General features: G+C 47.1%; 1 protein-coding gene across 1 annotated transcript in view; it reads right to left on the reverse strand.

The window, feature by feature from the left end:
- Positions 1-27,276, reverse strand: part of PRKDC (protein kinase, DNA-activated, catalytic subunit) — a 3,362,625-nt gene that overhangs the window by 3,071,732 nt on the left and 263,617 nt on the right. The window contains exons 8-9 of the mRNA XM_069621025.1: positions 11,186-11,241; positions 11,059-11,089 (exon numbers count right to left, since the gene is read on the reverse strand). Of these exons, the coding sequence (XP_069477126.1) occupies positions 11,059-11,089; positions 11,186-11,241 (87 nt within the window). The remainder of the gene's footprint in view (positions 1-11,058; positions 11,090-11,185; positions 11,242-27,276) is intronic.

Consider the following 27,276-nt stretch of genomic DNA (forward strand, 5'->3'; position numbering starts at 1 on the left):
GGTTTATATCCACCAGAATCTTATAAAGGGAAAGAGCAAGTTGCCCTAAGAATATTGTGGTAGTTGACATTCAGGCAGGCACTTAACAGTACCAACATTTACCAAGAAATGACACCCATTTGTTTAGTTATGGGGTGTATATGCTTATGATTCCAAATGATAAAATTGTTCTCATGTCCACGTGCGTTTCTTAATAAATAAGGCTTCCAGTGACAATGTGAATGAAATATACCAAGTTGCTCCAAATAACTTATGGAACATAGGGAATGAGCGGAAAAAAAGAATAAAAAAGTAATGGAGATGCTGCACATCTGTGTTTTAAAAGAAGGTTAAAAATGAAACCATAGCAATAATGGCAGTGTTTGCTAAGTATTACATAAGGATTTAATTGGATTAAACCTTAATAGTACTCAAATAAGTATATTTTGTTTTAATGTTGATGCCTGTGAGAGCAAGAACCGCAGAATCCTTCTGAATATAGAAAACACTTACTGGCTTTGTGGTGGTAAGGGTGTGCTTCCCAACACGGGCAGGATGCCTTAAGCGCGTATGCCCGTCAGCTGAAACATTTATGACGCAAGGCCGCGGATGCAGGCCTCGCCCATCAACACAGCCGAGCAGTTCACAAAAGGTTCACCGGCAGAGTCAGCTGAAGTGCAGGCAGACGACTCCACAGGGAAGAACGAAGAGATCCACTGTCAAACGGCGTTGCACAAATGAGGTTTAGGAACAAGCAGCCGTGAAACGCTCCAACAGTGCGAGCAGATTTTCTGAGGCGAGTCGGCGTCATAATATCCGTGACAGGAATCGATGAATAGAGAAGCTTAGAGTTGTTTAAAAGGGCTGCGGGCACGTGAAAGCCATAGACAAATGTTGTATCGTATTACCTAAATATAAGTATTTTAGAAAGAGAAACATAACGTTTAGCATGTTCAAAGTCTCCTCTGCTCCTCGAGCTCCAGAACTATGCCGCCATCTCCGTTGCCGCTTGGCCATGCCCCCCCACTTTCCTATATTTTGACCCTGGCTTTCTTCCAGTTTCTTATAACCCAGGCTTCCTCAAATGGGTTATACTTTCTTGTGGCTTGAGTCTCCCCACTCTACTGGGGTTGTGCTACTTGATTAACCTTTTCCTTATCTGGCATAGATTCAGTTAAGATTCATGGAATACTTTTTCTACTTTGTTCCACTCTGTATCTTTCACTCTCTGTGGTCGTTTCCTCTTCCCAGGTAATTGGGCCAAAATCTTAATGCCTTCTCCTTCAGGCTTATTAGTTTCCCTCGTTATTGCCATAGCACAGCTCCACTTAAATGATTTTAGGTTTAGTAACTTGTCAATGCCACTGGGATGAGTTTCTCCCACTTCTGGCGGCTTCCCTGTACTTCCTTTCCCCCAGTTACTCATGGGTCTGCAACGGAACGCCCTCAGGCTTGGCAATTGCTTGGCTAGGTGACCTCCGTTTAGATTCTCATTCTTCTTGACACTACAGGTGAGCCGTCCTTGGTATTCGTCCTCGTTGCGAGTATGGATGTGGGGAGCAAGGTGTCTTCGACTCTCCAGCTGGATGGTTTCAGCGTTGTTCAATGTTAATGGATATTTGTACCGCACACTATAACCACCGGAGTGGTCCCCTGGCGCTCTGGCGGCTCTGAAAAAGGGAAGTAGGGGGCGAGTTAGTGGGAATAAGCTGGAAAAGTGCAAGAGAGCAGTGATGTGCTGTTGGCAGCCTCAGTTCGGTGGGTCCGTTTGCTGGGCTTGGGGAGTTTTACGGTCGGTAGTCGTTGTGTGCTGTTGTGCGTGTCTATGTGTGGTTTGTTTTGTTGTTGCGGTGTGGTGAAGATTGTGCAGATTGTTGTGTATTAGGCTTGTGGTTGTGTTTGGTTGGAGTTTGAGAGGTGTATGCAGAGGGGTGAAATTGCTAGTGGATCGGTTAATTGGCATTGCTGTCTTTTCAATTATGTCTAGGTGTGATGCTTGCTATCATTCACTATTCCATCTGGATGTGGCACTCGCTAATCTTCAACATCCCATCCAGATGCGACGCAGGACAGTGACCATGACTCCATCCAAGTGTGGCACATGCCAACATTCACACTTCCATCCAGACGTCAATGGTCGCACAGCCCACCACAAAGCTGTCGTGGTCACGTCACCATGGGGATTAGCATTCCCAGATTCTCTTTTACTCTCAGCCAGTAAACGGCGGGCCTCGAGCGTTTCCCTCTGGCATTCAGGAGCTTCCTCCGCCTTCTCTCGTAGCACTCCCCTGCATGACTGTTTTCCTTCAGGTCCCGGTGAGGGTAAGCGTGCTTGCAAATGTCCAGGGCTCTTCTTGTGGCTCCTGGCATCTCCACAGCACGCTCTGCTCACACAACGTTACTCTTCTTCTCTGGTGGCGATCTCCTTTGCGCCACCACATCAGCTCGTGCCTCCAGCCTCCACATGCATGCTTGGCAGATGAGACAGCTTCCCCTGAACATCCCCCCCCCCATGGTTTGGTTTCCATCTTTAAATGTCCCACACATCTTTGCTTTATGAAAACAGCTTCATATACTTTTAATCTTTTATGTACCAATTTTTCTCAATATTGGCTGGAATAAGTCAGCCCTGGAACAAACCTTCAAAAGGTCCTCATGTGGGGTGGATGCAAACATGTCAAAGTACGAGGTATGGTCCTTGCACCATTGATCAATCTAGCAAAACCCCAACTTGGAGGTTTAAGGACACTGGTGTTGTTATTGCCTTGTACTCATGCAGTAGTAGGTTACTTTCATGCATTCATCATATACCGCCGTTTGCTTTTTTAAAAGATTTCTTTTAATTTATTTTTCATAATTATGCATTTGAAACAGAACATCAAAATTGTGAGACAATTGTGGGTAACAAAATAGAAGTATAGACCACACATAGATCTATTTGCACCTCTGTGCTGGTGAGTAGCATTTGACTACAAATCAATTCTTATAGCATACAAGTGATCCAAGCATAGCCAAAAATAAATTATTGTATGCGCTGTACGTTTGATCTAACTACGGTCATAGTGCAGACTAGGTAGTGACCAATCCTGGGTCGGGGTGTGGTTCCCTCTGTGTTTATGGACTGTATAAGAGCAGTAGTTGCTGGGTCCATAGACATTTCGGCTGCATCAAAGGCGGCCTCCTTCTGGGCCTGGGATCGTGTCTCTAAGGGAAAGAGCACAGAGGTATTCAGTGTGGAGAAACCTAGCGCTAGGCTGAGAGTGTGAGCTAATGAAGGGTTAGTTAACAGCAATAGAATGGCGGCTGGGAGAATAAAATTACCAGCTGGGGCACCACCAACCTGGTGAGCGCACCCTGGAGGGGGGCTCGGAGTAGGCTGAATTCTACGAATAAAGTTGGAAAACCGCAGTAGTAGCAGAGGAGACCATATTGGTTGCTGGGCCCTAAGCGCGGATCAGGGATGACTGGCATATGTGATCCTTGATGCAATCTGCAGGGGAACAGTAAGGGGAAATAAAATACTGTAGAGGCCTTTTGCTTGTTAAGCAATTTAAGATGTGCCCTTGATCAAAGTGGGAGAGGATTGTCCTTTCCAGATGGTAAGGCAAAAGTAATAAAACGCATATCTGCAGCGTGCTAGCTATGAGTGCTGGAAGCTCACCATTTAGGCTGACCAGCAGCCGGGGGACGCTAAAAGAAACGAGAGAATTGCATGGTGTCACACAGAGTTACGCGTGATCTTGCTGTGTGTTTATGGCAGCGAAGCGAAAGCCGGCGGCAAGGTGGGAGCGTGAGCGTGCCTCCCAGTCATCCCGCTATAGAATGAATCCAATCAGGAGACGCTGGGTTTGTTCGGGATGGGCTGTTGTCAGGGCAACATGAATACAAGGAAGGTACGTGCATGCGCATTGGCATGGCAAACGAGCGGGACAGCTTGGCGCATGAGCTGACGCAAGGGGATCTAATCAGTGTGTACAGGTAGTCATGGAGACGCTCAGGGAGCTATGCACAGAGGGTAGAGGCACGGGGGAATTGAGAATGAAGGGCCGCGGGGCGCTGGACAGTTGCTTACATGGGTGAGCGCCTGTAGGAAGACGTGCACGGTCATGAAAGTGGAATAACACAATTAATATTGGATCAGATTACAGTATGCTTGCTCTTTGCGGGCAGCCCCAACTATACCTGTGTATATGAGGCTGACTAATGGCAGGGCTCAAGGCCTCAAGCACTGTGTGAGTATGGGAGAAGCACCTGTAGCTGTGTTGGGGAACAAGGCAATTAAGGCAGGGATCAGCCATTACGGTGTCTTTGCTGCAGCCTCATTTAGACCTTTGTTATTTGTTTGTAATTTATACATCCACCATGCCTCTTTGTAGTTCAGTGCGTTGCTAACGTTGGTATTGTTTTCCACCTTGTCAACTACCCACCAACGTATGTCATCCTGGCAGTGACGATAGTCAATAAAATGTGAGACTAGGGGGGCAGCGGCAGATCTGCACTGTATCCTTGAGCGGTGTTCAATGATCCATTTGTTTACTTGCCTACTGGTTTGGCCTATATGCCCGAGACAGCATGGGCATTCTATAATGTAGATGACGTTGGTGCTCTTGCAATTGGAAAAGTGCCGTAGTGTCCAGTGTCTTCCTGCTATAGCAAAACTCTTGGTCTTTTTGGTAAATTTGCAGACCGAGCACATGTCACAGGGGTGGTGTCCTGATAGGTCTCTAAGATTGCAGAGTGTGTTCCTGGTTGTCTTCTTAGTGAGCCTGGCATGGTTTAGGTATTCCTTCAAGTTTTTGGAGCGTTTAAGTGCCATCCGGGGGGTATGGTTCATCCAGAATCTTCAGTTGGATCAATGGCCAGAATTTATTAATGATTTATTTGATTATGGTACTATTGGGACTGAAGATGGTGACACAAGTGATGATGTCTTGACCGGTGGTTTCGATGTTGGGATGGAGAAGGGTTTCTCTCGGAGTATGTAATGCTCGCTTGAAATTATTTCTTAACAGTTTCTTCGGGTATCCGCGCGCCTTCAGTCTTGTTTCCAATTGTTGGGCATGGTGCCTGTACTGGGACAGTGCAGTTCCTCCTGAGCCGTAAAAATTGCCCGTAAGGTAAGTTGTCCTTAAGGTTTTTTGGGCGACTGCTCCGGTAGTGGAGCAGGGTATTGTTTTTTGTTACCCACAATTGTCTCACAAATTTGATGTTCTGTTTTAAATGCATAATTATGAAAAATAAATGAAAAAAATGCTTTATTTTTGTTTTAAAAAAAGCAACCACCGGTATATGATAAAACGGTCTGTGATAAATGCATGGAAGCAACCTACTAATGCATGAGTACACGGCAATACCAACACCAGTGTCCTTAAACCTCCAAATAGGGGTTTTGCTTGATTGAGCAATGGTGCAAGGACCATACCTCTTACTTTGACATGTTTGCATCCATCCCACATGAGGACCTTTGAAGGGGTGCTCGAGGGCCGACTTATTCCAGCCAATATTGAGAAAAATTGGTAGATAAAAGATTTAAAAAGTGAAGGACTGTTGTCGCTCTATATACTTGTTTAGCCCTTTTGTCCTTCCACTCAGGGCTGGCCTCTAGTTTTCTTCTGAAAACAACTAGCACGCTCATTGTGCTAGAGGCTCCTCTGCTCTGCATCATTTCCTTCATCCTCCTCGTCCCAGTACTTAGGTGGGTGTGGTATTAGGAGTCCATTGATGTCAACTGATGCATAATATTTGGAAAGTCTCTCTCAATGGTTCCATATGAAAAAAACAGTTCTATATGGAGGGGAATTAGAACTGAAAAAGGTATTCTTGGAGCTTTTACATTTTAGAACACGTATGGGAGTTTGGCCCAAAGGGTGTAGGGAAAAGGTTTGTTTATTTTCCCTAAAAGGGGGAGGGGGGCCATGTGACAGATGCATGGCAATAGGCCATTTGGGTATTGGGCAGCAGGGGGGTCTTTTTCATGGGCAAATGGGGGTACCATGCCTCCTCCAATGACGCCATGACATCTCCCCAGTGGATGTCTCCTACCAAGTGAACCTCCCTCATATAACCGCCCCCAAGGTCAGGATCAGGAGGCAGCTGCCGTCCCCTGGATGGACAGGAGGAGGTTACCGCCGGGGAATCTGTGATGACTCCACTGGATTCATCACACAAGACGGTGCCTGGCTCTGGACAACTGGGCAACCCAAAAAGATGAAGGGCCATCATGTAACGACCTTGGAAGCCGCCTGGACACGATGGAAGCGGGAAATAGCAATGAACACATCATTTTAACGGCAGAAGGCAACCCTTGTGGTAGAAATGATGCAGGAAAGAAGCCCACATGGGAGCTGGTCAGTCCACAGAATGGTCCTGGACACTTCCAAAGGCCTTCAAGGACAGGATCCTCAAGCGGGGAGACTGGTTGTTCTAACCAGTCGAGGTGTTGAAGGACCAATGAATGCCTGCTGGAGATTAGCAAAGGAGCAGGGCTTTCCTGGGACGGTTGTGAATGCCAATGCTGTTTGGCTGCAATGACAGATTCCAGGTCTTCAACAGGATGCTCCACTTCAAAGGGGTCTTGGCTCAGATGGCCATCTGTTGTCTGTGTGCAGGAGGAGTCCTTTTAGCCCAGATTCGAGGTGTGGTTGCACCCAAGCCCACCAATGGTAAGGATCTTCACCATTCAAACGGCAGGGTGAGTCCAATCATGGGTAGCCTCTGGCTACCACATCTGCCCAGCAAGAGACAGATAATGGGGATACAAAGTATCCCCATCGCATGTAACTAAGTTCTGTGCAATGCAAAACAAACAAGGAATTTCGTAATGGAGGACAGAGTTCCTCTGCACTAATGGCCATGGGGACTGATCATTGCCCCGAAAACAGAGTAAACAAGGTAAGTAAAGAAAAATGTCAGGTCAAGTTCAAAAGAATAGTGAAAAATTGGGGTTCCACAGAAGTCTATGGAGGAAAAGCAAGAAAAAAAAGAAAACTTTTCTAACAACCGCCATTTTGCATTTGTCCGTGCCTGCAGAGTGACAGACTTGTTTCTGTAACACAAACACCTAAATTAGTCTCAATCTCTTACATGGTCAGTGGGGAACGTGGTGTGCCTGGAAAATGAAGACTTCGAACATGTACATGGTAGCCATTGTATGTCAGAACCACCCCACACTCCCTACCCTAGCCCCTTCTCTCCCAACCCCCACATGAACCTCAGGAAATGAGTAACAGACTAATATAAACCATTTAACACTCCCCCAGAAAGGCCACCAATAATACAGATATCCAAGTGCAAAATTCCAATGGTTGTGCAGGGTAACCAACACAGGGGGTGGCCAGGTCATGAGAGACCATTCCTTTTGCTAAAGGCTACAGTAAACATGAACAGAGTCACATGGCTACCTAGAACGATACCCACAGGTGTCTGCTATGACATAAAAACAGACGTTGTTTGAGAGGAATGAGTTGACATAGTAAAAAAAATCTGCATAGAAGCTATACACAGGCAGAGGTTAGGCGGTGTGACAAAGTCTGCTGCCTGACCTTGTGGACTGTCAGCCGAGTGGGCAAATGGACCAGGTGCCACCCCTGCCTAGCAAATGTCAGGACCTGTGGGGTGATATACAGGGATCCCCAGAACAACCCCACCAATTCCCAGCACTAAGGCAGCGAAGAGTAACCGAGATCCATATTTATATTCCGCCCCAGTTAAAAATTCATGGGGGACATTAGTGACTCCTCGAGGGACAACCTCATTGGTAGAGGGAGAGCCATGACAACTACAACCCACTTTCCTAGTCAGGCGAAGAACCAATACTGAAATTGAGGGATTCCTCTTAAAAAAGGAGCTAAATTGAGGTTCCAAGATGGCGGCATGGTAGAGAGGACGCGCTGCCCTGAGCTCCCGCGCCAAACAAGCCGAAAAGCACATATAAAAACACAATAGCCCTCCCCGGGACCTGCTAAGTGAGGTGCGGGAGCTCTGAGGACCAAGAGACCCCCATGTCAGCCCTGGTCAGGCCGCTGTAGCGCAGCAAGTAGCGGAGAGCGCCGAGGCCTGCCACCCGACATTGGGAAGCCCAACAGTGATCCCGAGAGGGACCGGGGCCCGATCCGGCTGTGGGGGCTGGTGCGATCCCAGTCGCGCCTTGGCGGGTAGAGGAGGGCTCAGCAGCGGCGGCGACCCGCTCCATCTGGTCTGGGGGGCTTTGGCTCCCGCAGCGGGTGAAAGGCGGCACCGGCCCCGGGGACAATGTTTTAGGAGTTTTCCTTGGGCTAGGTCTCAAGGTTGGTAAAAGTCTGTAGAGCTGCATTGTGTTTTTGCATAGTTACCAAAATGGAGAACAGCATGAGCGGCAATGTGTTTTTGCATAGCTAGCAAAAAGTAGAACAGCATGCCCTGACAAAACCAGTGAAAAAGAAGAAAGAAGGCCTTGAAGTATCCCTAGTGTGGAAGGAGGACGGATTGGGCTGAAGTCACAATCTGACTCCCCTTATGGGGAGCAGTAGAATTATTTCGGGCCTATCCAATCAGTCGTGTGGGAGTGTGTTGTAAAAGTGACATCACTATGACAAGCTGGACCTATATAAACGCCTGCTTGAAACCACTTTGAAGGAAGGAACGGGAAAAGGGACAGGGGTAGAACGTTCAGGCAACAGAGTCCTTTGCTACCATCCTCATTTGTAAGATTAAACTCGTTATCCTTTCAAGATCGTCTTTGGCCCGATTTCCCTAGCGGGGTGTATTTATTCTGCTGCAATTGTTTTTAGGGACACCCTTACAGCAACTATCTACGGAACTATGGTCCTTCTCTAGGAGGTCCCACCACTGAATGTTAGGGATGAATGGGTAAAGGTGGGCCTAAAATTAATTTTAGAGGTTTTTTTGTAGATACAGAGGCAACGCTTCTTTACAATCCTTTATTAAAATCGACATGCTGTGTACTATATGGATGTAAAGGAATAAATAATGGGTTGGAGGGGCCCTGAAAAATGCCAATGTACTAAGTCACTTCCAACGATAATCATGTTTCAGCCAATACGGTCTGGCCCTACTCAGGCAAACAGAGCACACAATACACAGCATGTTAGAAACAAGTGTGCCAAAGTGCACAGGGGAGTTGGAGGAGTAAATACTGCCACTCCTAAATATTGCAAAACGATTACGCTCTCTATACAGGCGGGTTCCTCATCTATTAATAGAATTTTAGATATAATAGATATGGAGCATGTATGCCAGGCAGAAGTGATAGTCCACAATTGTGTCAGGTTGAGTTCAAATGGAGGATTGTCAGTTTACAATGAGGCTGTGTTAAATGGTGGCACCGGCACTACATGACAGTAAATGTTCCATTTGCTCAGCTCCTCTTGGAGACTGTGTGACATCAAATGCATGTGGACCCGGCACTTTGTGATTGTGCCAATAATAGTTTGAAGCATATGCAAATTAACCATTGTGAATAATGCTATCCAAATCCTGACTTTCTCACATGCAGTACTTTTCCAAACGGTATAAAATACAGGAAAGGGCAAGCAGTCTCATCTGCACCTAATGTGCTCTTTATGAGGCAAGCTTCTTTTGGGTCAACAATCACAAACGTCAGGTTTGCACTAGCTCAGTCAACTCTTCCACCCAGCTCTTTACCTTTATATTTAAAGCATAGAATGCAACATCTGTGTCATGAACAAATAATGTGCCCTCAAGTTGCTTGTTCGTTGGTACTATCCCCCAAAGCGGCTCCACCACATCCATAACTCGTCAGACCCGCATTTTTGGCGAAAGTGTGGGTAGCAAAGCACTTACCTACACATGTGGTGGGACTGCCCCATCGCTCAGGCCTTCTGGCAGGAAGTACTCTCCACGATTGAGGCCATCACCCAGGTCAAAAGGGGGCTACAACCAAACTTATTAATCGGCTTCTCCTTGCATGAAGGTCGCAAGGCAGCTCTTCCAGCGTAGGCCCGATACAGGGCCCTAATGCCAATCGCACTAAAGGCTTAGGTAGATCCTTTCCGACCAAAGGGGGCTCTTTTTTGGAATATTGTACTCAGACTCGAGCCTGACAAAGCATTTTAGGAAAGCATCGAAAACTCTTCTTTTTAAATGATTTAGCCTCTAACTCAACCATCTCCTAGGCCTCTCAGTCCTGTCTGTATTTGTTTCGTATCACTGTGTTAATGTTAGCGCCCCAAAGCCTGAAGGCTGTCCGCGCTCAATAAATACATAAATAAACAAATCCTCATCGTCGGTACTTGGAAAACTCCAGAGGGTCCACTAATATCCCTATGGTGGGTCAAAATATGGGACATCATGGTGGCGGAAAAGGTCACGGCAGTCAAAGAGGGTCTATTAAATCGATTCAGAGATGTGTGGGCCCCAATCTTGGAATATGATCAAGACTTTCCAGCACAAACGTACAAGCCGCCGCTTCCAAGCTTGTTCTTAGGGGACAACAATTAAAGAGGGAACTTCCCAGCCAGTTCCTGTCAAGACTGGGACGGTTGGGGTGGGTGGGCTGTAATTCCCATGGGGAGGGAAAGGGAAAAGGATCTTTATAAATTTATTCCGCTAAGTATTTGACTAATTCCATATTTGTAATACTGTACTTCTCACCCCATGATTGCAAACAAATAAAATAAAGTGGTTTAAACATTCTTTTTTTAAAAGAACCACACGCATGTCTCCCAGGTGTGCAATGAGTAACACTAATTTTCCACACCCAACAAATATACTGGCAGGGATTTAACATCTACGGTACAAATTAGCAGGAACCATTCAACTATTGTATGCAACAACTATGTTTTAAAACTTTATTTACAGCTATATCCATGCAGTTTAAAGATATGGAGACACGTATGATCCAAATTTATAAAGGCAGTGACAAATCAAACATGGTGATTTCATACAGAAAAGTTAAAGCCCTGATTTAGGAACAGAGCAGTAAATGGGTGGAAAAATCAGAAACCAGAATGATCAATAAACCTTCATGAATTATAGCCATCACTTAATGCACAATAAACACTGTAGAGGATATTACAATATTTACTACAGCAGACTACTGCAGTAGGGTATTAATCTTACCCAATGGTACAGCATATCTCTTTAAATCAACCTGTTGAGAGAAAAAAACAAAATCAACATACATTTCCCCCAACTTCTAAAAGCATAAAAGTACAATACGTGTTTATTAACAATTATGACATTGTACCTGAGGGTTTATAGCTTTCACAGCATAATCAAATATCTCTTTGGAGGTTTTGGCATCTGAAAAAAAGTGCATTACGATAAATTGATTATTACAAAAATAATATAGAAATTAAATGTGTGCTTGTGTTAAGCACAGCTTTTCAACAGATTACTACTTAAGAGTTTCCTTACGAGGAATACTCCAGCTCTTTGTACAGGTTAGATAGCCGCCTTGCAAAATATAAACAAGGTAAAACGTAAGCTTTCCCTGGCTCACTTAGAGGCAGCTGTCGTCCATCAAGCAAGACCAAAGCTTAGGAGAGCAGGAGGCTAGGCAAGAACACACACTGGTATGGTATGGGTTAATGATTAATAAAGAGCGTCATCATCATGGTGCTAGAGCAAAACAACTAGATCAATCCAATTATGGCGGACTGATAAATCGAGGCAAAAAAAGAGGCCATAACTGGCTGTGGAAACAATTGGGTCTTAAATTTGCAACAAAACTGTAAATGATCCGCAGTAAAAAGAAGAGCGAATGGGCGTGTGAAAAGGGGCTGCACAAAATAAATCATTTTAAAAACACACGAGCGTCCACCCCATTATGCCCGTTTATTGCAAGGAACAGCAAGTAGTCCATGACTAGCAAACCACACATTTCTGGCAGGAATGTAGGACACAAATCTGTCTTAAGAACCCGGATCTTTGATTGCATACTGCCCATGGGTCAAGCAGAGAGGCTCGAAAAAATAAGCATGGAACTGAGCAACTAATGTATTTTACCTAGTGCTGGCCAGCCTCCCCCCACGCCACCCCAATCTCAGCAGAGTTTCCACAGCCATGTTGTGGATTAGCTGATGTTTATGCAGGGTGATCTTGGGAAGACTCAAGTAAATGCCAAAGCAAAGGTTTATCTGGCAAGTGAGAATAGTGTTCATTAACAGAACATTCTAAAGTAATCTAAAAATCTGCAGAGTATCCCGAGGTGGAAAAAAACACGAGTGGGCGTCTATGCTAAATGTACGTTTTAAGGCTAGGGATGAACATTGGAGTGGCGGAGGACACTAGTGTAGTGTTGAAATCAAGAGGTTGGCGTGCCAGGGCACTGCTAAATCGGCAATGGGCAGCACCACAACAAAGGATCTCCATCTTGGAAGAAATTAATTTTTGTGATCCAGCACTCCACTTCTTCAATAAAAGAATGAAACTGGTCAAAATGGACAACGGTCATTTCTTAATACAAGCATCACCGGATTGTCATAATGTTACATGTAAAAAGCGAGTCGATAGATATGAATCATGTTGACCAATGGCTACATGTAAAACTTGAAAAGTAACGGGCAAAGGTACAACTTAGAAAGGAACGGGTACAGTACAGGTTAAAAAGGCATTGCACAAAGATGAACCATGAGGAACATCACTTGCAATAAAAGATGGAGCAGTTTTAAAAAAAGTTAAAGTGTGATAAACTGTATCCAAATTTATAGGAAAGATTTCAACTATGTTACGTCAGGGAGGTGGGGTTGCCGACTATGTTAAAGGCACTGAAAGATCGAGAAAGATATGTGCAGCAACACAGCCATTGAGCATCCTCCTCCAGTCCACTTCTGCAGCCAAGATGAACGATTCAGTGCTATGGCCAGGTCCAAAGGCTTCTTTGGCGAGGGACTTAGCAGTGCTTTATTAATGTGTTCTTGAGCTACATTAGAAACAAAAGGAACATTCATGGTACAACACCAGTCTTCGAACAGAAAGCACAGGGATTTCTAAATAAGCAATAGATAGGGCACTTATAACAGTATTATCTTTGCATCTCAAAAAAGGTAGTAAAGGTATTGGTGCAGGTTACAGGTAAGTAGATCAGATTCAGAAAAGTCTCTACGAGTGTTCTTGGATCCTGATCCCACTTATTCAGATCAACAGCAGAGACAATAGTGAACTGTGACCTTTGGATACCAGGTATGACTGTTCATACTGTAATGGTGTCAGAGAAGGAAGCCAACACAAAAATGTGGCATGATTTTGGTTATAGACTTATTTATCGTATTGAAAACCTAACTGTCCCCATCTCCAAGAGGGGTTTCACTGCCTCGAAATTAATACTCAAGGGTCTGTCCGAATGTCCGTCAAATTAAAGTTTCACCGTCCTGTACCAACATCCTACTCTAACCCTCACACTACAACTAAAGGATAACCAAAAGAAAGTTCCTTTGTTAGGAGAATGGCTCCCTTCTCCTGCTTCTTGAACAGTATCCAACAGAATGTTCTCGCACAACAGAAAGGCCAAGGGGAATGACTCCCTTCCCCTGACTTACAGGTTTCAACCAGTCTTTATGCAATTTCACACCCAGGAGTATGACTCTTCTCCAGGTGTAGATCTATACAGTTTCCAATAAGACCAATGGAAATTACTCCCTTCCCTTGGTGTCTACAGCACAACTCTCAGCCCGGGACAGAGAGAATGCCTCCCTTCTCCTGTTATTACTTGGTTCAGTTCACAACAAGGCCAGGGGGAATGACTGCCTTCCCCTGCCGTTTCTACCACAACTCCTAGTTCGGTAGAAGGAGAATGACTCCCTTCTTCTGGTATTATTTGGCACAGTTCTTTCTTGACACTTTCACCTTGCCATACCCTCTTCCAATCTGGTCTGTTAGCAAAGTTCCAAATCTTATTGGGGTCCCACACACTTCTCTGGTGGCCAGTGCTTTCCTCGTTACCAATGCACCGAGGAAGATTTCCTATGATGCTCTCTTTCTCACTGTTAGGGTCCCCAACCCTTCTTTCGTTTGTGGCAGGGTCCCTGACCCTTCCCTGGTGGTCAGTGGGTTTCCATCTGCCACCGACATGAGGAAGATGATACTGGAGGCAAAACTGACAATTTCTAGCCCCAATAGTTGGTTCACTCCCACTGAGCCACAGGAAAGCTGTTTGGGCGTCTATACTGCCCACTCTCAAGTCCCCTCCGGGTCTCCCATACCTCCACTTACCTTCTCGGGGCTTCCTGGGATCGGCTCAGTCGGCTCTTCGGGCTTCTCTCCTCATCACGATCTGCAGCGCAGCATATCCGCCAACAGTCCAGCTTGCTTCCCTCTCTCGGTCATGTGGTCGGTTCTGCACCAAGGTTCTCAGCGTCTTCCTCCCATGTTGGTGGTCTGCTACACCTGCTTCCTCAGACAGCTGCGTTCGGCTACACGGCCGGGCTTCACACATCTGACAGTCCTTCGTTCCTTTTTATTTTCTTCAAATTAGTCTTTATTAAGGATTTTTGTTCAGAACAAACAACTTTTGAAAGGCATATGGTCTCTTGTTGACAGAATAAATCCAATAACATTCCATACGCCATATGCCCCCGCTTGCGAAACCTCATTGACCAATTCCCAACCCGCTCTCTCCCCCCTTCCCTCCACACCACCCCCTGGTACGGTTTGTCTCTGATCAAACCCCTTCTGTAACCCATTGATATTAAAAAATTAACCATTGGTGCAGAGCCGCCTCTTTGGCGCCCTGTTTTGACACGTTACCTAAGTAGTTCCAGCCCCGCATATGCTTTCCTCCGCAATGGACACCCAGCTCCCCCGTTCTTAGACTATCATTTCTACATCTACCTGCTGTGCCTCGGGTCTCAGGTATGCATCCACAAATCCTCCCCACTCAGCCTCAAGAGGACCTGCCTGCCCATGCAGTCCTGCTGTTCTTTGTTCCATCACATACAAATTCCTAGCAACATGAACCCATTGCTTTTTATCTGGGGTGCGAACGCTTCCATTTTATGGCCAGGCACACTCTTGCTGCTAGTAGTAGGCCTGAGGCCATCTTAGGCAGTCTAACAAGGTTAGACCAAATAGAACTTTCAGGGTGGACTTCACACGATGAATCCCATCCACTTCTTTAATCCACCCCAGGACTTTGTCCCAAAAGAACTGCACCTTCGGGCACCCCCACCACATGTGCCAATAGTCAGCCCTCGCTCCACATTCCCGCCAACAGCTTGGACTGACATTCTGATACGAGAGTCTGGCCGGATCATATTGCCACCTGTGTAGAAGCTTGAGGGCATGTGGTTTTACATTTTTTTTAAATCTGTTTATTAGTAAAGTGGTGACAGCGTCCAACATCCCTATAGTGTCATAAATGTACACAATATTCCAACATGACAGTTGTACTTGAAAACGAAACATTCTCGAACATATTCTGTAGCTAAAGGGTTTATAACATACACGCTAGAGTTCTCATTAGGTTATAAAATAAAAAGTATTAGCTTGTTTGCTTCACAGGGCCGGGCGGTCGGATCTATAATAGTGGGTAGTGTCCGATGAACAGTGAATCAGTTTCTTTGTCTCCCTTTACGGAGGGCGCAGGTCTGGGGTATTCATTAGTTTGTTCAATATTTGTCCCGAGTCGATGCTATTGTCCGATTCTGTGTCCCCTGGAGCCTGATCCCTGAGTAGCTCCAACTCCACCATTCCCCATCGATATACATCTTTCAACCAAAGCTGAGTTGATGGACCTTTTCGGGTCTTCTTTCTTCGTTCATTTACCCCCCGGTAGTGTCCCCCATAGGCATGTTTCAGGTGTGCACGTGTATTTGCTGTTGGCCCAGGAGTTAGTCTTGCTCTCTGCCCTCAGGCCCTCCTGTAATCCCACATCTTTTAACACCTCCTCCCTGAGTCTCCATGTCGGTATCCTGGCCCGGGGAGGTAGAATCTGCCAGGTCACCACCAGAGGGGCATGGTCTGACAGGACCATAGCTTTGTATTCTGTGTGTATCACCTCATTTATCGAATTTGTTCCCTGGAACACATAGTCCAACCTGGTGTATAGAGTTTGTGGAGAAGAGCAATGTGAATATCCACGTTCTTGTGGGTGTCTCTCTCGCCATACATCTACCAGCCGAAAGGACGGCAACAGTGTGCTCAGAGCTTTTGCTGCCGGGGTCCGGTGAGTTTGTTTCCTGTCTGACCTGTCCATTACCGGATCTAGGATGCAATTAAGGTCCCCTGCCCCTCCCACACTACCATTCCATTCACATGCGTGCTGAAATTGGCATATAAAGTTCTGAAATACCATGCGGTGTCCTGATTCGGAGCATACACGTGGATGATGCATATTGCTTTGCTTTCCACCCACCGTGGTATCATTACCATCCTGCCGTCCTTGTCTATGTAGGACTGCAGTATCTTAAAAGGGATATGTGGCGCTATCCATGTAAGGACTCCTCCAGCCTAAGTTGATTAAGGTGCCCCCATGGTTGTCCCTTTCCATTTACCCGTGATCATTACTTGTTTTTCTTTAGTCAGGTGTGTTTCTTGGAACAATGCTAGGTCTATCTTCTGCCGCCTCAAGCATGTCATCACCCTGTTTCGTGTAATATAGCTGTTGAGCCCCCTCACATTCTAGGTTACTATCTTGAGTTCAACCGTCATCTCCGGTCATCTTCCCCACCTTCCTAGCTCAAACTCCCTTCGCCTTGTTTCATGGTGCATGTCTGTAGGCAAACCCCCTGAAAACTCCCTCAACTCTCGTCCCTCCCCAACAATTGCCCAGCTCCATAAATGAATCTCAGGCTACCCCGCTTCTCACTCCTTTTCCGGCCCATCGGCAGTACTCCTAGCGCAGCAGGTGGATACTGTACTACTAGTATCCCTACTAACTAACCTAACGGGGGTAGGCTTGATTCTTGCCCTGCCCAGCTGTGCAGTGCGCCTGCTCCTGCATTTCGCTACTTTAAATAGGCCAAAATATTTATTGTCAGAGTGTCACTTCCACCCTAGCCTAAATCATGTCCTCCACCCCGCGTAGTGCACTTTAAGGACCCCATCGTCATTTCACTTATCACTTTCTTCTCCATTCTGGTCACGCTGCTCAGACGGCATATTCTGCGAGTCCATCCAATTTTTCACATCCTCCGGGGTTTCCAAGAATAAAGCACGGTCCTTGTGCAGCACCTTCATCTTAGCCAGGTACAATAACAAACTTGAGGCTGGCTGTTTGCAATCTCCTTTTTACTGGCCCATAGCTCATCCTTTGTTTTTGTACCAGAAAGGTATAATCTGGATACGCAGTAACTGTTACTGACACCCGACTGATGGTGCCACCTTTACGGAAATGGTCCAGGATCTTCTCTGTGTCCTTGTAGTTGAGAATCTTGGCAATTATCGTCCTTGGGGGGGGGGGGGGGGCGGCTGCAGTCTCCTGTGCGCCCTCTCCACAGTGAGCCCCTGTGTGAGCGCGCCAGCTCCTATTTCTTGCAGGAGCATGTCCTCTATGTAATTGGTTGGGTTTTGGCCTTCCTTGCCTTCCGGCAGTCTGATGATTGGCACATTGTTACTCCTGGCTCGGCCTTCCGCTTCTTCTGCCCTATTTTCCACAATCTGCACTTGTTGCTTCGAGGTGGAGACATCCAGGGAGTTGACTTTACAGCTACCAGCATTGGCCTTCACCTACTTTTCCAGCACCCCTGTGCGCTCCGACAATGTTCTAACATCTTGTCTCAAGAGATTCATGTCTGTTTGCATTGCGTCTATTTTAAACTCCAGAGACACCTTTAATTGCGCTATTGCGGCCAGTATTTGCTTGTCCATCCTCCCTTGTGTATCTCCCTCACTTGCTTCATTCGTTTTTGACTTTGCGCCTTCCATTGCTTGCGTCGGCCTGGCGAGCGTGTCCTAGGAAGACTGCTTCACCTCGCTGTTTGCTTTAGCCATCATAGCTATTGCTTTCTCCCTTAAGGTCTTTTTCCTTTCTGGCATTCGTGAGGTGTCTGTCGTCACCTTGCCCGCTACGGCAGGTGCGCACTGTTTGTTGCTGACTCTTATGATTTGCTCCCGTCACAGAGCCTCCCCCGTTCCTCCTGGGCTGTCCTTTCAGTATCTTCGCCTCAGTCCATTATCTGTATGTCTTGGAGTTTATCCTAGCAGTGGATCTCTTATCTTCGCTCCTGTGTGGCTTCCTACTTATCTTTGTCCATCCACCGGTTGCGTTGCGACATCTGCTGCAGATTCGTACCACCTGTCGTCACTTTGTATGTATCCGCCCTCCTTCCTCTCTCAGTGTCTATGCCGGCCTGTGCTGGGGGGGGGGGGGAGTCGTTTACGCCATTGTCTAGGGGCCTAATGACCTCTCTGGCGCCTTTCTCAGCATTTGCTGTTCAGTCGGTTCCAGGGGCTTTTGTTTACCGTGCCTCTGGGCTGCTGGTGTTGCTATCCTTGGCTCCCCTAGCTTCGGAGCAAGGCCTGCAGTTCCGTGTCTGGTGAATTTGTGAGCTGTTGGCAAGTGTATATGCTGCCTTGTTATCCTCGCACCTCGTCAAAACAGAGTTGAATTATGGTCTCAGACCCAGGACCACCACTTATATTACAGCTAATCTCTGTCCTTATGTACGGGTCCTTATGGCCTGCCTTGGCGCGCCCAGTTTACCAATCACACTATTGTGTCCTCTTTACCCTGCGCGGTTGGGGCTGTATCCCTCACGCCTCCTCTGCCCTCCCAGCCACAGCACAGTGCCTTAGAATACTCCAAGTCTGCTTCCAGGAGCTTTAAATCTCTGTGTGGTCCTCATTCATCTGCACGCAGATGCTATTTGTTGTGACGATTCTCCACGGGCCCCGTTATCAAGGTTTGCTGGCGCCTTGCCCGGTGGCGCTCACCCCACCTCAGCGCTTCGATTGCTTCGACATGCAGATCACCTCCCTTCCGTGATTTTTCTACACCGTCCTCCGTTTCATATGGTTTACCAGCATTAGTTTCCCTGCATGTACAATGCTCTTGCTGAGACTCGTGTTGCACTGTGCTTATGCTTATAGCGTGTTGCCCAGTATTCTGTGTCGTACGCTCCCGGGATCTCATGCCACAGCCCAAGTGTCTCATCAAACCCAGCCGCGCTCCGCGTGCACTAAGTGTTCCACACGCCCTTACTCTACGGTTTCATTCTGCTTGCGATTTCGCTAGGTATCCTCCGCCCTTTGATGTGCTGCGTGTCCCTCGCAGCTTCTGCTGTTGTCCAAGCCTGCTTGCAGGGTCACAATGTAGCATCCGGACAGTGATATACTGCGCATTCCTCGCAGACGTCCGCTGTATCCTCTGCTCGCATACAGTGACACAATGTATCAGCCAATTCTCGGCATCATTCGCTGCAGCTGACTACCTCATACGCGTTCAGCTCCGCTTGTTCCACTGCATTTGCAGCTCGCTTCGACCCTCTGCCATGAGTTCCGATGCTGATTAAGTTTGAATTCGGGGCTCCGTTTCGTTTCACAAGCACTCCGCAATCGCCCTTTCCTTTGTTCTTGGCTGGGTGCCATTTTGTTGCTTTCACTCGTGGGATCTTCCAGACTTCACTGCCTCCGCTTTCCGTTCTGCTTACATGTTTTGCCACAGACTTTTCAGTGCTGTGTGCCCACCATGGTCATGTTGCTATGGCTTCAGTTGCCGTCCTCTTATCAATCTGCAAAAGCTTATTTGACGGTCGGTTCGACAGGAGCCACAGGTTATACGTCCTAGTCCGTGGCCATGTAGCCACGCCCCCTCCATTACTTCATCAATTGATACAAGCATGATATCAGGCCCCTGCTAAGGGTACTGTGTAACATCTGATGCATCAGGGAACTGTTTTCTGGTACTACCGGTGTTTCCTCACATAGGTCGGCTATTCTCTTTACTATTTGGGCGTAGGTTAAGAAAGCACCTTCAGGCATGTCATACCGTTGGCGACATTCCCGGAATGGTAGCAGCTTCCCTTCTTTATAGAGATCTCCCATTTTCGTGCACCCTTTGCTTTGTAGTTTGGCCCCATCTAGATTGGTCAGCATTCCCCTTATACCCGGATCAAAGCTCAATGGTAGGTCCAGACTGTACGGATGTGGGTTCCAAGGTTTCCCCAGTACCCGTTTCCAAATTTCCCTTGGTACTGCATAGATCGCACTCTAACCCCTAGTAGTCATCGCGTCCCATAATAATTCAATGCCCTTCCTGTGTGCCGGAAGGCCCCCCAATAGACTGTTCAAGTCCCCTTCTGGTGTGTCGACCCAATTGGAGGCAGTCTGCAGTTGGGCCACTGTATAATATACTTCGTAATCTGACAATGTAAGTCCCCCTTCCGAATGTGGCCTTCGCAAAGTGGTTAGCCCTACCGTCCATCTTTTCGACCCCCAGAGCAATTCCCCTATGTAGGAGTCTATGATCCTAAAGAATATTTTTTTGATCTTATATGGGATGTTGCTAAAATAATAACCTGGGCAACACCACCATCTTACACAGAGCTATTTTCCCCATCAAAGAGATCGGTAAGGTTTTCTAATACGTTATACATTCTCCTATGCCAGCCAGTGCTCTACACGTACTAAACTAAAATGTTTGCTCTAGTTTGTGGAAAATTGTGATCCCAGATGTGAAATGATTCTGTCTCCCAGCGGGTCCCCCCATTTCAGGAGTAAATTCACAGGTTGCTTACTCATCGCACCTAGGGGGAATACCAATGACTTTTCCTCGTTCACACGATACCCCAACAGTTTCCTGAAGTTGGCCAATACCTCTAGTATCGGGATATTAGCTCAAGGGTTTCTTACATATATCAACGCATCATCTGCATACAATGATATATTGTGCATTATGCCGCACACTCTAATCCCGTCTCCTCTATGTAGTGCCTGAGGTATCCTGCCAGAGGTTCTAGCGCTAGGGAGAATAATATTGGCGATGATGGGCAACCCTGTTGGGTGCCTCTTTCTAACAACCACTTCCCCAATATCCAGTTGCACGTGTTCACTCTTGCCTGCGGGCCTAGCATACAGTAGTTGAATCCATTGCAGCATGTTGGGGACCATTCCCATTTCTGTCAGGATCTTAAATAACCATTTACACTCCACAGAATCGAAGGCCTTTGTGGCGTCTAAGGCCATCAGGGCTAGTTCCTCTTCGGAGTGGCGGACATGTGCCATTATAAAGTGTAGTCTTCCAATATTCATGGCAGTGTTTCGCCTCCCTATAAAGTCACATTGATCAGGGTGTATGATGTCAATGACGGCCTTCTCTGGTCTCAGTGCTATTCTCTTCCCTAGTAGCTTCGTGTCGACATTTAGGAGTGATATAGGTCTGTATGATTCACAGTGAGTGGGATCTTTTCAGAGTTTCTGGATAACTGTAATCAATGCTTCCCTCATTGATTCGGGGAAGAGTTCCTCAGGTGAAGGCCTCTGTATAGACTGTGTAGCACAGGGAGCAGTATGACAGCATATTCTAGATAGTACTCTACCGACAGGTCATCCGTTCCTGGGGACCTTCCTCTCTGCATTGTTTTTAATGCCCATTCTATTTCCTCAACCTATATGGAACTTTCCAGCATTTCCATCTGGAGTGCCATCAATTTGGGCATATGGGCTATTTCTAATAAGTCAGAGGCTTCCTCTTCCGAGTATGTCCCTTCACTGTAGTACAGTGACTTGTATGTCTGAAAAACACCATTGATCTGTTGCTGTGTGGTTACTCTGGATCCAGTGCCAGCTAGGATTTGTGCGATTGCTCCCTCGGGTGTTCTTTCCAGATCAGCCACGCTAATAGTCGACCCGCTTTATCCCCTTCCCCGTGCACCATTTTAGTATAGCAATCCCTATCTAATTTAGTTAAGGCGTCTTGATGGGAAGTTTGAGATATAACGGCCTCTGCCAGGTCTTGCCCCACTTTTTCCCCTTTACCCAGGTCAATTTCTAGACCCCCTAATTACAACTTCTGAATGTAACTGCCAGGTGAGAGTCTTCCGGATAGCCACCATTTTCCATATGCACATCCCTCGTACCGTTACCTTAAGGGCATCCCATAGAACTCACACCTTGTCCAAAGATGCTTCGTTAACCCTCAGAAAGGAGACGGTTTCGTCTCTCAGGGTTGTACTGATGGCTCTGTCTTTAAGCTGTTCTACATCCAGTTTCCAGGTCAGTATCGCCAGACGGCGACGTCCCAACTGCAATACCGTAACCAGTGGGGCATGGTAGGAGATCACCTTCCCTAAGTATTCTCTCAGGGTAAATCTATGTTAGTTCTCCGTGCCTGTAAATAGATAATCTAGACGAGAATTTGTCCCGTGGACAGGTGAATAGAATGAAAATTCTCTGTCGTCTCTGTGTGATCCCCTCCATAGTTCCTGCAAGTCGAGTTGCACCATTCTGTTGAGGGAGCGCGTCAATCGGGGGTCGATGGTAAACTCCCGTTCCTGACCGGTCTATGTTCAGGTCTAAATAGCACTTAAAATCCCCCCACAGATGAGAATATCCAGTCTGTCTTTGCCTATTAACTGGCCAAATTTTCTGAAATAGTCTACATTGTCAGTATTAGGTGCGTATGAATTTACTATACATAGATTGTGTCCCTCCAATGTGTATCGCATGATAAATGTACGACCCTCATCATCCCCCTTCGAGGTTTCCTGTTATAGTGGTACTTTGACGTCTACCCAGATCAGCACCCCCCCCGCCCACGAGAATATGATGAATATGAAATCCCCACTAGCGTACCCCTCCACCTTCTCTTGAGATCTTTTTCAACTATATACGTCTCTTGTAAGAATGCAATTTGAACACCATGCCTGCTTAAGAATTGTATGACCTGAGAGCGCTTAGACCTCCTGCCCAGACCGGGTATATTCCAGGTTCCCATCTTAATCGACATTCAGATCATTGCGGGATAGCGTTCCCCCCCCCCCCCCCCAGATGTCCCCTCTATTGGATAAGCCGTATTTAACCTCTGTTTTCCCGATTGTGTCCCTGCACTACTAAGATTAGTTAACCCTGTTTTGAAATCATAACGCGCTCTTTGGTTGTATCTGTCGTGTTGTGTGCCGCTCGTATAGTGACAGTGTTGTCTTCATTGGATTCGTGCTGCCCCCTCTGCACATTTCCCTTTTCTCTACTTCTTCCCACTCCCTCCCCCCCTCCCGGTTCTCTCTCCCTTTAATTTCCCGTTCTCCCCCATATTTCTTGCAGGAGCCAAATGCTGCCCCAAATTGTGACAGAGCACAGTCACTAAGCATCAGGAAAAAGATACAGGTTGGACTGCTCAGTCCTTCGATCTGGCTTATATATTGCTATTGACTAGGGGAGTCGCAGTCAGGGGTTCGGCCTCAACTTTGGCTGTAGACCCTGATGCCCCTCTTCTTCCTCTGTGGTTTAAGTTATCTTCCATTCAAGGGAAAAGTTATTTGTCTGGTATAAGTTTTTTTCCTCTCATTTCTCCCCGCTTTGTGTCTATTCCTTCTATCGTTGGTTCCTTAAAGTGTATGTCTCTGTTATGCATCAGTACATTGGGTCTTTAACCCTCTTGGTCTCCTCTGTCTTTCCACGCTTCTGGGTTAGTGGGCCGGCCATATCTGGATTCCATCCAGCTCCAGGATTCTATAGGTGAAAGGAAGAAGTACGATTGGTTGTCCGCCAGCACCTTCAATTTGGCCAGGAAGAACATCATATATCGAAGGCCATGTTCCCGGAGTTTCTTTTTTTTACCGAATCAAAGGAACGGCTTTGTACCTCCGGCGTAAAGTGCGGAAATATCAGGATCTGTGCACTGTCCATTTGTATATTCCCCAGTCTTCGGGCCTCCAGAAGGATAACATCTCGGTCCCTGAAGTTGAGCAGTTTAGCTATTATGGCACGCGCTGGTGCTCCAAGAGGTGGGGGGCGGCCGGGCTCTCCGTGTGCTCTTTCCACCGTGAACAATTTGGATAGACCACAGGGTCTCAGTGTGTCCAGTATTATTTTCTCCACAAAAAGTTCTATGCTGTCTCCCTCCATCCGTTCCGGCACTCCCACCAGTCGAATGTTACATCTTCTAGACCGCCCTTGAGCGTCTTCTTCCTTATCCTCTAGGGTTCTTGTGGCTCCCACGAGGCCCTGGATTTTAGTGCGCATGGTTTCCACCACATCTTCCAGGTCGTTGATCCGTTCTGCTGATGCCACCCTTTGGTTTACTTTCCCTAGGTCAGCTCGAACTAAAGAGACGTCCACCCCTACTTCTTGGATCCTGGTTTCCAACACCTTGCGCGTGTCCTGAATGGTGGTCATGAGGTTCTCCAAGGTCATACCCCTTGTCTCTGGAGGTGTGCCCGAGTCCCCTTCCTGTTGATCGTGAGTCGGTTTGTTCGTTTTAGGCTTGGTGCCAACAAACGTCTCCATCTTTTGTAGACCTTTCACCATTTTGCGAGCGTTTGTCTAGTTGGCTTCTGTATGCATGTCCCCAGCCTTCTCGGGCGGTGTCGTGTCTAATTCTCCTTCCTCGCCACTCCAGACTGGCTTCTTCCTGGACTGCTATATTATCCCTATCCTGCCCTCGTACGTACGTCTGATCAGCAGGGTGTATCTCGGGCTCTATTTGTTTCCTTTTGCCTGTGTACTTCTCTTAATCACTGTGGGTCGCTCTTCCTGGGTCCTCCGAGTCATTTCCCTCTCTTCCTGGTTCCCTGGGGTGCGCTTCCCGATCTATATTCACAGTTGTATGTCTTCCGGGGTCTTCCGGTTTCCTGATGTACCTCAGGTAACTGGCTATGTGTTTTTCTTATAGCCCGGAGGGGCCTATTAGGAGTGATGCAGGCAGACTCTCCTGGTTGTGGCTTGCCCCACGGGTAACTCCCCGAGTAAGGATGTCTATGTAGTTTCAGCTAGGGGTGTTGATCATTGACGGTTGAGCATAAACTACCTTCACTGTTGCTCCGTCTTCTGTATGTAATAATCTATGAGATAAACACTTCATTAGCCCGCTGTCTGATTATCCTCAGTCACTTTCCTAGGACTAGTGGAACAGGGCTTGCCGAGAGCAGGGTCTTCATGCCCTGCGCAGTCACCGATTGTGTATCCCGCTCTGTCTGGTAATATCCATGATTTTTTCTTGTGGTTTCCCCTCTGGTCCGGCCGCCGGGTGTATTTGTGGATTCTAACGGTAATGTTACAGTAGGAGCAGCTCCCTCTCCTGTCCGGTCAGTGCTGCAGTGTTTATTATTAAAGTGGTAGGTGCATAAGACAGTTGGCTCCCAATCAAATTCTACAAAACATTCAAAGGAGAAGTGCTCCCCTCCCCCCTGCTAGAAATGCTAAATGAGGCATACGAGCTGGGCAGACTGCCAGAGTCACTCAGAGAAGCGATCATAATACCGCTACCCAAACCTAATAAGCCCGGGCAAAGCTGTGGTTCATACAGACCCCTGTCAATGTTAAATCAAGACAGTAAAATACTGACGGCTGATCTGGCAAATAGACTAAGGAGGGTTATCTGTAAATTAATACACCCGGACCAGACAGGCTATGTCCCCAATAGGAATATACCTAATAATCTCAGAAGACTCCACAGAGTCATTGAATATGGAAACGAGTCTGATGGCGAACTAGCAATTGTGTCCCTAGACGCAATAAAGGCTTTTGACTCGGTCAAATGGCCATGGTTGCTGGCAGCCCTGGCTGACTATGGGATGGGTCCTAGATACTTACAATTGGCCAAAATGTTGTACAGTGAACCGCTGGCCAGGGTTAAGACTGGAGCAGTGATATCGGAAAGGTGGCAACTCCGCAGGGGCACCAGACAAGGTTGCCTGTGGTCCCCTATGCTCTATATCTTGGCTCTGGAACCCTTAGCGATCTACCTGAGACAACAGTATGACACAATAGGCATCGCAGTGGGCAGCGAACGACACCTGATATCCTTATATGCAGACGATGTGCTGCTGTATCTGCGACATCCAGAGGAAAACCTCCAGGTAATGGACAAATACGCAGAGATGTCAGGCATACAAGTGAACCCACAGAAGTCCAGCATGTTCCCACTGGGTGGATATAAAGGTATCCCCCTGAAACAATTACCGGTGCTGCAGATCTCGTGGGCGGTTAGCACATTTCGCTATCTGGGGATAGATGTATACCACACGGTGGAAGAAGAGCATAAATGCAACACTGAGGTAGCCATTAAGAAAATTGAAAATTGCATGAGGTTCTGGGAGAAGCTGCCCTTGGCAATGATGGGGCGGGGGGCGATGTTAAAGATGGTGGTCTTGCCTAGGCTTCTAGACTACTTTGGGAATATCCCGTACTGGATACCAAAGCGGTTCTTCACTAGATTGGATAGCATGTGTAGGGACTTCCTGTGGCACGGAACAGAGTGGCTCTCTGGAAGCTACAGAATTTGTATGAGAGAGAGGGGGTATCAAGCTTCCTAATTTTGAAGTCTACACTATGTAGCAAGCCAGCTACAATACGTGGCCAAATGGCTCTCCGAGGAAAGCACCTCGGAGTCCAGGTTGTTTGGCCAAGATTGCTCCCCATTTTACTTAATGGAAATCATGTGGCTGCCCGGGGCAGAGGTGGAGGGGCGTCCCGGGATGATAGTGCTTGGGTGGAGGATGTGGCATGGGGCTTGTCAAATGATGAAGAACCCGTCCCCGTGTTCTGCTCAGGTACCATTGGTAGCACTGGCGGATGGGGAAAAGCAATTACATATGTTAATCAGGAACCACTGGGAATCGGTTGGGATAGCGACCATGGGAGATGTATGGCAAGAGGGGACCATAACGGACTTCGAGACTTTGAGGGAGGACATTGGGTTACACATAGGCCAGTACATCACGTATCATAGATTGGTACAGAGAATTAAGAAAACTTGCCCGGAAGAGGTACTGGAGGAAGAACCAGAGGCTACCATAGACTTGATATACGACATAGCAGAGGGGGGGGGGGGCGCGAGATATCCAGAATATATGAGATGGTGATGTTCAAAGAGGGGAAGGAGGTGGTACAGTTGAGTCAAGAGTGGGAAGAAGAAGTGGGAGCCCCGATGGACGATGGGATGTGGGAACGGGCCCAGGGTTACCATAGGAAGGTATCCAGGAATGCTAGACTGAAGCAGATGCAGCTGTATATCACGCACAGAGCTTTTATGACACCCCAAAGGATATCTAGGTTTAAAAATGTGGGACAGACATGCCCTAAGTGTGATGAAGAGAATGTGGGCATGGTGCATATGTTTTGGTCATGCCCGGTCATTGAGCGCTATTGGAGCGAAGTGGCGCATAAGCTAGCAGAAAGAGGTATTAAGATCGTGGTGGATACTGTGTGGGCCTGCTCGTTAGGGGGGTTCCCCAGGCCGCA

Source organism: Ambystoma mexicanum, chromosome 5q, assembly GCF_040938575.1.
Source record: "Ambystoma mexicanum isolate Mex_15411 chromosome 5q, UKY_AmexF1_1, whole genome shotgun sequence".
NCBI classification, from domain to species: domain Eukaryota; kingdom Metazoa; phylum Chordata; class Amphibia; order Caudata; family Ambystomatidae; genus Ambystoma; species Ambystoma mexicanum.